At 42.6% G+C, this 9372-nt stretch overlaps 1 protein-coding gene across 1 annotated transcript; it reads left to right on the forward strand.

Moving 5' to 3' along the window:
• Nucleotides 1-4743: 4743 nt before the first annotated feature.
• LOC139953253 (zinc finger protein 703-like) lies at nucleotides 4744-9134 on the forward strand. Its single transcript, XM_071952724.1, has 2 exons — nucleotides 4744-5026; nucleotides 6299-9134. Exons 1-2 carry the CDS (start codon nucleotides 4961-4963, stop codon nucleotides 7655-7657), a joined length of 1425 nt encoding a protein of 474 aa, XP_071808825.1. The 5' UTR covers nucleotides 4744-4960; the 3' UTR covers nucleotides 7658-9134.
• Nucleotides 9135-9372: the final 238 nt, after the last annotated feature.

Here is a 9372-nt window from a genome sequence, read left to right on the forward strand (position 1 = left end):
AAAATCACAGTTGTCTTTTTGAGAAATGGTAGGCACAACATTGGCAAGCATGCAACTTCCTGTTGAAAAAAAGAGGACAATTTTCAAAGGCACAACGCAAGTGCAGAGCGACGCAGCCGAAACGCCACGGGACATGATACCAACAATGGTACCATAAAAAATGTTGAGGTTTATTCTGCTCTTAGGTGCATTTTTAGCATGTTTAGCTGGCAATAAAATTCTCCGAGTACTTTGCTATTGTTTGATGCATGTCCGTGTTGATAATAATGTTAACAATTAATAATAATAATAATAATAAATAATTAAGTCCTACCCCCCTTCCATTACTCAGTCCTCTTCTAAAGAAACCGAAGTTGCTATTTTGTAATAGAAGAATAACACTTTTTATACAAATTAAACTCCTTTGGGGGACTACATAAAGATACCGGTACGTTTATGGACTAAATTGCGGTCAGGTGTAGTTTCTTTAAGTCGTTTTTCTTAATAAAAAAAAAATGACCGAACACAAATATTGGTGCAGGTTGTCGGAACATAGGGGTGTCGGAATAAAGGTCGAGTTGTCGGAATATAGGGGTGTCGGAACATAGGGATGTCGGAATATAGAGCAGTCATGAACATTACACATGCATCATTATTTGAAAACAAATCCGTCTTCACACCGTGCAAAATCACCCGTGTGTGACACAGACCCACATCGCCTAGTCGCAAGGGCGCCCTCTAATTTCATTCTCGTCACGGTCGCCCATGCACGTTAGGTTAATCATTTGTAAAAAGCTCCATGATAAAAAAACAACCCTTGCTCGATAGATCTTGCTGATAACGAAAGCCTGTGTTGATATAATCCACAATGCAAGAAGGAATCCCCCCGCACAATACGGTGCTCTCGTACAAAGAAAATGTCTGATCAACCCGTAATTGGAATGTATACTGCAAAGCGTAGACAATAATTCAGAGCAGAATTGTATTGCCGAAAAGTACAGCGTGAAGTTCACATTTTATTATTATGCATGGCGTACGTTAATACCTTTATTTAATTTGACAACCGGAAAACTAAAAACATATTTATTTTCAAGTTATAAAAATGTGAGAAACGAATGAGGGAAAAGTGCAGATTTGGCGATGCGTGGGAATGTTATTGGTGTTTTTTTTCTGTTTGAGATTTGTTTTTGCAGGAGAGCTAGATCTCTTAAAATGGGAAAAATAAATAAAAAACATGAGTTGTAACCGAGGTGTTGTAGCCTATATCATTTTTAAAATGCAGATATTTGTTTTGCCTACGTATAGATCACAGCTTATAAAAAAAACCCAAAACATTTTGATCAGAGCGATCATTTATATTTTATTCCTGAATTTATTAATGATTTTGTTTAGTAACTGTAAAAAAAGCCGCGTTTTTTTGTAATTAGGTGTTAAGTCCCCAATGGAATAGTTTTGTATAAATCTGTGACACTGAGGGGTTTAAAGCTGTACAATTAGCTTGACATTTTTTTTTTATGCAAATGTAATCAGCCGTTGTGTGATTAGTGTTATTGACTGTATCACTCAGAATTGGTGTTGATGTGATTTGGGCTGGGTGTTTACTTTTACTGGATGGAATATTATTATTATTATTATTATTATTATTATTATTATTATTATTATTATTATTATTATTATTATTATTATTATTATTATTATAAGTGGCATCCCTCTATGTGTTTTTGTTTGTCTGGTCATACCAACCACAAGCTCTGCTGGTTAAACCCCATTTCAAATTCTCCATGTTTGGTTATTGTAATGTTGATTCTCGGTTGGAGTTGAAATAATTGTCTTGAAATGAAAATGAATTGGAAATCTTTCATCGATAAGAGGAATAAACCATTGGGTATGATGGGGTCGAGAATGATAACGAACTTAAAATGGCGTCTGACAGCAATATCAAGACTAAAAATAACATGCAGTACCCATTTACTAATGGTATAGCATGCAGGTAGGATTGGGGTAGAGCAAGTCCAACGCTCACACCCAGGCGGTCTTTGCCTCCGTGCCCTCCCGATGAATGGCAGTTCTTAATAGATGCAAAGTGCCGCAATCTGATCCAGCACCATCCGACTTTGACAAATAAGAAACGAAAGACCAGGGCAGGTTGGTAAGCTTTTGATGTTGTCCGCAACGGGGGGAGTGTCCCCACCGTGCCTTCATGCGGGTCTCTCCGCACCGGGCGAACCATCGCCTGTCCCCGGCAGCCTGCTCGTCAGGCCTCTCTGCTGCCCCGGCGTGCTCTCCGGACCTTGTTGCAAACCAATTAGGAGAGAAACCGAATCCACGAGTGGGAAAGGCGAAGTAATCTATGGGCCAGCTGTGGGGATTGAGCACCGCGGCGACCTCGTGAAATGCTGCTGGCAAAAAACAGCAAGAGAAAGTCGTTTGTGGTCGGTGCCGAACCGGCCTATACGAGGGGTTGGCTATTTGCGAGGGTTTCTACTACACACACTGATTGGGCTGCTGGGCAAGGGAGTCGTGAAACACGCCGTGCAATGGATCTCCATCCCCGGTGTTTTGTTTTTGTAAATCCGGGGTGAGATCTTAAAGATGCCTGCTACATCTTCCAGTGAAAGATTTCATCCGGCACTTATGCATGGCAAAATTTACAGAACAAATTTTGTGCACACAGAATGCAAAGTTTAAGTAGCAAATCGTGATTTCTGGTAGCAACTGATACACTTGCGGGACGCATTTTGCTCTGCTATACACTTAAAAGGGAAATTGCCCACCGTCTTCACATTTCGGCTGCGTGTCATTTATTTTTTTCATGACCTTCGCAAGAAACAAACAACAACAATGCCCGTCTAGTCTTTAAATTTAATTGAACACATTAAAACTTCGATCGTACCAAACCAAGGCTCTGCAAGACAAATCAATCTATAAAAATTTACAAAAGACCCGACGACAAAACATCTTTTCAGTGAATTCCCTTTGCACACATCGTTAAACTTTCTACAACAAAAAACCCGACCAGCTAATCGAATTATATCAAACATTTCCCCGACAGTAGATCTTATCACTCAGTTCTTATCGTAATCGAATGTTCCAGGAGACCTTGCTCTGTACTATTTTAGTGATTTGTATTTGTATTTTTTAGTTTGAGCGAAAGGAGTAAGAGAAGAAAAAAAAAACCTCAGATCAAACGACCACGTCAAAATTTATTCCAAGCAAAACTTCCGCACGGCTCATTATTGGCGGTCATTATTCCAGTGGGGCCGGCTGTCACTGGTTTTGTTACCCGCTAGAGAGACGACTGCTTTTATACTCTACTCACTTAAAAAAAAACCGTAAGAATGGAGTTTATTTTTCTCCCCATTGCAGCTTGATAAATGATCCTGGGTTCAAACGAGCCCCGACGCGATTGGAATCCTTTCTTTTCTCTCCTCTCCTTCCCGTCCACACCACCACCGCCACAAGAACTTCCCGAAACACGCTTCCGCGCTTCCACTACCCCAACAAAGCAACCGATTGATTGGCTTTAATCAGCCTGTAATTTAAGTCAATTTCCTTACCAAACAAGGCCGCACAAAGCACCCGCTCGGGGGCTAGGGGGAAGAAAAGAAGAGAAGAAGAAGAAAAAAATCCCGTAACCCCGATAATAATATTTACGAAAAGTATACGTCTGATCGAGGCGCGATTTGCCGCCGTCTCAGGGAATGTGTGAGAGCGAAGGAGAGAGGGTGTACATTAACGCGGGAAATTATAATGAAGAGTGATTTTTACAATGTCCGCCATGTTGGTTAGATCACGGTTGGCTTGAAATGTAAAACCCGGGTGTTGTACAAAATAACGGTGGGCGAGTGTGAGTACTCGTGAGCTTCCTCCATGTTGTAAAGCTAGTAACATCCATGACGGGAAAGCATTAGTACAGCACCCGTCCCAACACAACAATCGCTCTAGCGATAACGTTCTCAAGATCTCCCAAGCTACAAAATGCTTTGATGAGACCGACCGTTACCCCACTATCAGTCAGCATGCCCCTGTCACTCGCTCTAGCCAAGTGTCAATCTAGAACACCCCAGCTTGCATTGCCATTGATTGATTGATAAGGGATAAAAATCTCCTCACGCTGTACGAGCCTTTGAAGTCTACCGGCCCGGGCCTCAGTCAGTGCCCCCCTTGCTCCCCAACCAACAAACCCCGGTTGTATGAAGAAGAAAAAAAACAGCCCGGCCTTCGCCCAAAACGTGTCTGGCAAAACGCTGTTGCCACGTCCATCGATGGGAACATACCCCGCATGTCATTCAGCCCCGACGCGGGGCTCTTTGTTGTCACACAGTAATTGCGATTATTGGAACGATTTATCTCCCAGAATCATTGCCCTTTTCAAAAGCCGTTTTTCAAATTACTCGAGCCACGTTATCAACAACAAAAAGCTGACATGAATCAGACAAAATTGACAAGTCTGACACTAAGTTGATTGATTACAGTCTAGCGCGCACGACTGGCTGTACGCCAAAGCGCATTTAGATCGGGCCCGATGATTGGCTGGCCATTCTCAAATGACACTATCGGGTATCAATCATTCTGAGCGAGTGACAGCTACGCTCTCCACTCAACCAATCAACGACCGCTATGCCACAGCGCGCACGCTGTGATTGGCCGGCGGTAGATTCCCTTCATCCTCAGTTGTAAATTCAATGTTTGACTTGAAGTGTTGTCGGCGAATTTGTGTTTTTGTGTGTTGTCTAGAGGGGCGGCACACAGAGAGCGGGCAGGCCTGCGCGGCTTCAAACCACTCACGAAGCTACGATGAACATGTTTGATTGCCTGCAGACTGCTAGCTCTTCGTCATTCTCTACCCAACACTGACAGGGAAAGCATCGTGTTGTGCACAATTTACACATCGTGTTCTCCACTACTACTAGGCGTTATTACTACAGTCTCCGTTTTATATTTGTAACCGTTAGGTTTGGAGACATTTTCCACCGTCATCATGTTGGCTACAAGACCGCTTATGCATACGGAATATCTACAGCCTTTGGACCCTTTGCCAACAACGGTATGTATTCTTTACTCGTGAAATATTTTCTTTAATTTGATCCTTCTAATTATGTTTGTTCTTACTCTAGCTCTGTAGAGACTGTGCAATGATGTCCGTCTTCGCGTTCAATATAAAAAAAAGGTGCTTTTGGTACACTGTGTCGAATTCCACTATGTTATTATTTTATAGCCAGTCTGTTTCTTTATCTGTAAGAAGGACGGCTATCGATGTCTTCGAAAACATGAAGACGTGAGAGCGAAAAATATTTCTAATTAAGGTCAAAGAGAAACTGAATTTCAAAGCGATAACATTTCTCTTTCTTGTGACTTTCTTCTCCTTTTCTGTGGTTTTATTTCTGGAATGAGGTTGCAGTTCCCTCCTATCACTCAGTGAAACAATATTTTGTAGTAAATGGAAGTTTAAATTTCAAAGAGTTGCGATTTCAGGGTTTTAATTTGCACCAAGCAAAAATGTCTTCGTCAACGCTAGTGCAGTTTTCCAGCATTGCACTGTGACCGATCACCATCAACCAAGCTTGTCAAAATGCCAAGTGTTTTGTTATTCAATTCTAAAAAGTTATTGTGAGAAGTTGTCACAATTTTGAACAGACCACGAGTGCCGAGATTAATTTTAGTCGAAGTGACAATCAAAGTTTTTATGCATTTGCCATATGAAATTATTTTTAGATCTCCCATGTTTGTGACAATACTTTGCGATTTCTACATGAGTATATACCCGATGTAAACCTCGAATATCATTCCATTTACTGTAGAGGAAATGCATCAATTTGGTTTGGATTATTTTGAAATTCAGATTCACCGAGGTTCAATCCCTAACACAGCGAGACGGACAGCGGGCTGATCCGCTGTGATCGACCGTCAACCGATCCCGTATTGTGTGGGAGCTCGTTTTGTACGGGGGTTAATTACTCACGATTTGATTGTATTTCCATGCAAATCTAGTCGGCATAGAGAAGCACGGTCGACGGTCGTGGTTATGAATTAATTATAGGGCTTCGTCGGATTGAATTGGAATGAATGAGAGGAAAGGGAAGGGGACATTTTGTGAAACATGTAAGGCTTCGATGTTTGATCATTGCTGTGAAAAAACCCTGTCTTTTCAAATCGATGTACTGAATTTCTCGGTGAAAAACGTGTGTTCTTTCATTACTGTTTTGTGTCATACACTATTTTTAGTGTATAACCAAACACCAAATGTCAGCTATATTTTGGGCATCGCAAATAGATTCTCATACTTATTGTATTTCTCTTTCTGTTTTTTTTTATACAGTTGGATGCAAAGAAGAGTCCTTTGGCTTTGTTGGCACAGACTTGCAGCAGCATCGGCAAGCCAGACCCACCTCAGAGCAGCAACGACGTCAAGCCAGCACTCGCCCCCATCGGCCGTCAATCACCCACCGGGAAACACTCTCCGGAGAAGGCCTCCTCAGTTGCCGGCCTCCCCGAGTCCAGCTTCAAGCCATACAAACAACCGGACAAGAGAGACGGTGATGCCCTGGTCATCAAGATCGGCTACCAGGGGAAAGATGGAAAGAGAGAGGTGAAATCACCCCTGATCAACTCGCCCCACTCGCCTCTGCTGAAGGCCAAGTCAGAGCCGGCCACAACACCAAGATCGACCCCGGGTAGCACCGAGATGGGGCATTCCTCACTCAGCGAAAGTGGACATAAAGACACCCTCACGAACTCTAAGCCCACGGCCCCCGTCCAAGCCGCTCAGGTCGCCCCATCACATCTACATCATTCCAGCTATCCAGGACATTACAAGCACGGTCTTCTCCCCGCCTCACACGCCGGTCATTGTGGTTGTCCATCGCAAGTTGTAGGGCACATGCCGTACTATCCCGACCCTGCTGTAGCGGCCCGTGACCCCATGAGCGTTCACTCTCCCCACAAGCACGAAGTGAACCCCCTCCTGGCAGCCACGGCCTCGCCCTACACCGCTTACGCCAGAGTTAAGACGGCCGATGGTGGTACCACCCTCATGCCCATTTGCCGTGATCCCTACTGTACGAACTGTCAGAGCGCCCAGCACTACCAGACTGCATCTCACTCCGGATGTACACAATGCAGACATGACACTTTCGCTCTGAACACACCTTTCCCCATCGCCCTACCCCTCCCGGGTAGCATATCCCCCTACCCCCTCCCGAGCAGTGTTCCCTCCAGCGCACACCCATCTCAGTACCTGTACCCACACCCAACCACCACCACATCCCAGGATCACGGACATGTATGTAACTGGGTATCGGGTGCCACAAGTTGCGGGAAGAGATTCGCAAGCAGTGAGGAACTTCTCCAACATTTGCGTACTCACACCATGACCAACAGTGAGGTCCCAACATCGGCAGCCCTCAGTGCGACGCTAAGTGCTCAGTTGTCCGCCTACTACATGCAATATCCAACGGCAGCTGCTGCCGCTGCAGCTGCTGCTGCAGGTACATTCGGACTACCTAAACCAGGCTTCCCATCCCCCCTCAGCCCAGTCGGTGCGATCAGGTACCACCCGTACTCCAAGAGTCCATCACCAATCGCAGCCCTGCCTGGTCTACCGACCGGTGCTTACTACTCCCCGTACGCTCTTCACGACATCAAGTCAAGATTCGCAACTGCCGGACTTCCTCACTAGTGACAACACCAAGTAAAACTCTAAAGACAATAAACCAACTCTAAAAAAACACTTGTGCTATTCTGCCTCTGAAGGCAAGTTGCCGTTTAAAACTCAGAAATTGTATCTTTAAAAAACGGTTAACAGTACATTTAGCATTGTTTATCGGGTAGTTCAGAGTTACTATACAAGTTTGTGTATATATTTTTTACCATAAAATTATTGTACAGTGTTTATTTGTAATTTTTTTCAGAGAGTAATATTTGAAAGGGTGGATGTGTTAAAGTTTCAAATCTTGCTATAAACCGATGGGCAGCTATCTTTAAACAACTGTGAATCACTCTTCTTATATTAATATTCAGTCCGGAAATATGATTGTTAAAACTTTACGAACTTCCAAAACACTACCTTGCTAAATATTTCTCCTTTGAAACAATGTTTTTTAATTTCCTCTGATTATTTGAATATTCATTACTGGTAGTGCAAGTTTGAAGGATTGCTAAACATCTGAACCGATTTTCTTTCTATCGGGAGTTGGAGAAGTAATACATGTTTCTCTTATAAAAGAACTCAAAAAAGTCAACATGAAGTTTATTCTTTTAAATTTTCATGTGAAACAAATGTAACTGATTTCCCGCTCGGGTGTTGAGATGTTTCTCTCAAATTAAAGAAATCAGGTATAACAAAACCATGAATTTCCTTCAATTTAAGTTTTCTTGTACTCGTTCACATTTCATTAACGTATTATCTTAAACGGTGATTAGTAAATTTCCCGTGTACAGTCAGAGAGGGGCCAGCCGGCGCTCTTGAAAGTCGATGAATATTTTGTAATCAGTACAAACCCAATGGCATGGATATGTCAACGCTATTATTCACTCTGTTGTCCCCATCACTAATCATGTTTACTTCAGTGAATGGGTTTCCCTTTTCCGTCGATGAGACTTCTAATTTCCCACATCTTTTCAACATGCAAGATGCTTAGTTCCGTGGGTCTTGCTACCCGTTTTGGGGGGGATTTTTCTTGTAGGTTTTATATGGAGGGGGCCCTACCGCAATTCGTCCGTCAACGCTGGGTTGTCGAGTCGGTTACAGATTGCACGCTGTCTGATGCATTGATAAGGTTCGCTAGTAGTGACTTGATGATTTATGGCTTCCCCCCACACACACACCGCAGTAACTACTCACCATTTAAAAAAAATTCAGGCCAACAGTAAATTATTTATGATCCTTTTTTTATTATCAATTGTTGTTTTTTGTTCATTCCCGTTCATTTATGGTGGCATTTGCAGGAACTTCCTGGTTAATATAATGATTAAACAGTTCATTCAACGTTTACATATCAACCATTTATGATAACTACTTGTTTGTAAAACAGAAGTCACTTACGACTTCACATTTTTTTTTTAAGTTGGAGTTTTCTAAATGGTGAATCCCAGTGAAGTTGTACAGAGTTGAGTGTGTACATGTTGTTTTCCATTAAAATACAAAAGTTAAATGACGCAAAATGTTTCCTCATTTCTTTATTTGTTAATTGCGTAAAGCGCATGTCGTATAGACGTCTTGTTTTGCTAAGGGCCATTTTCATAAAGCTGTTTAAGGGTATGAGTACTTTTTGTAAGACACATACAGCCTGAAGATAGTGATGACGTAGTTTTTGAGATGAGTAAAACAATGTCACTAAAAGTACCCACATCCTTCAAGCTTACCTTTGAAGACAAGATACGCCAAGATACACA

The sequence above is a fragment of the Asterias amurensis genome, chromosome 21 (genome assembly GCF_032118995.1).
Source record: "Asterias amurensis chromosome 21, ASM3211899v1".
Lineage (NCBI taxonomy): Eukaryota > Metazoa > Echinodermata > Asteroidea > Forcipulatida > Asteriidae > Asterias > Asterias amurensis.

Coding starts and splice junctions, on each gene's coding strand:
- LOC139953253 (XM_071952724.1), top strand. CDS start 4,961: ATGTTGGCTACAAGACCGCTTATGCATACGGAATATCTACAGCCTTTG. Junction 5,027..6,298: donor TGGACCCTTTGCCAACAACG/GTATGTATTCTT, acceptor TTTTTTATACAG/TTGGATGCAAAGAAGAGTCC.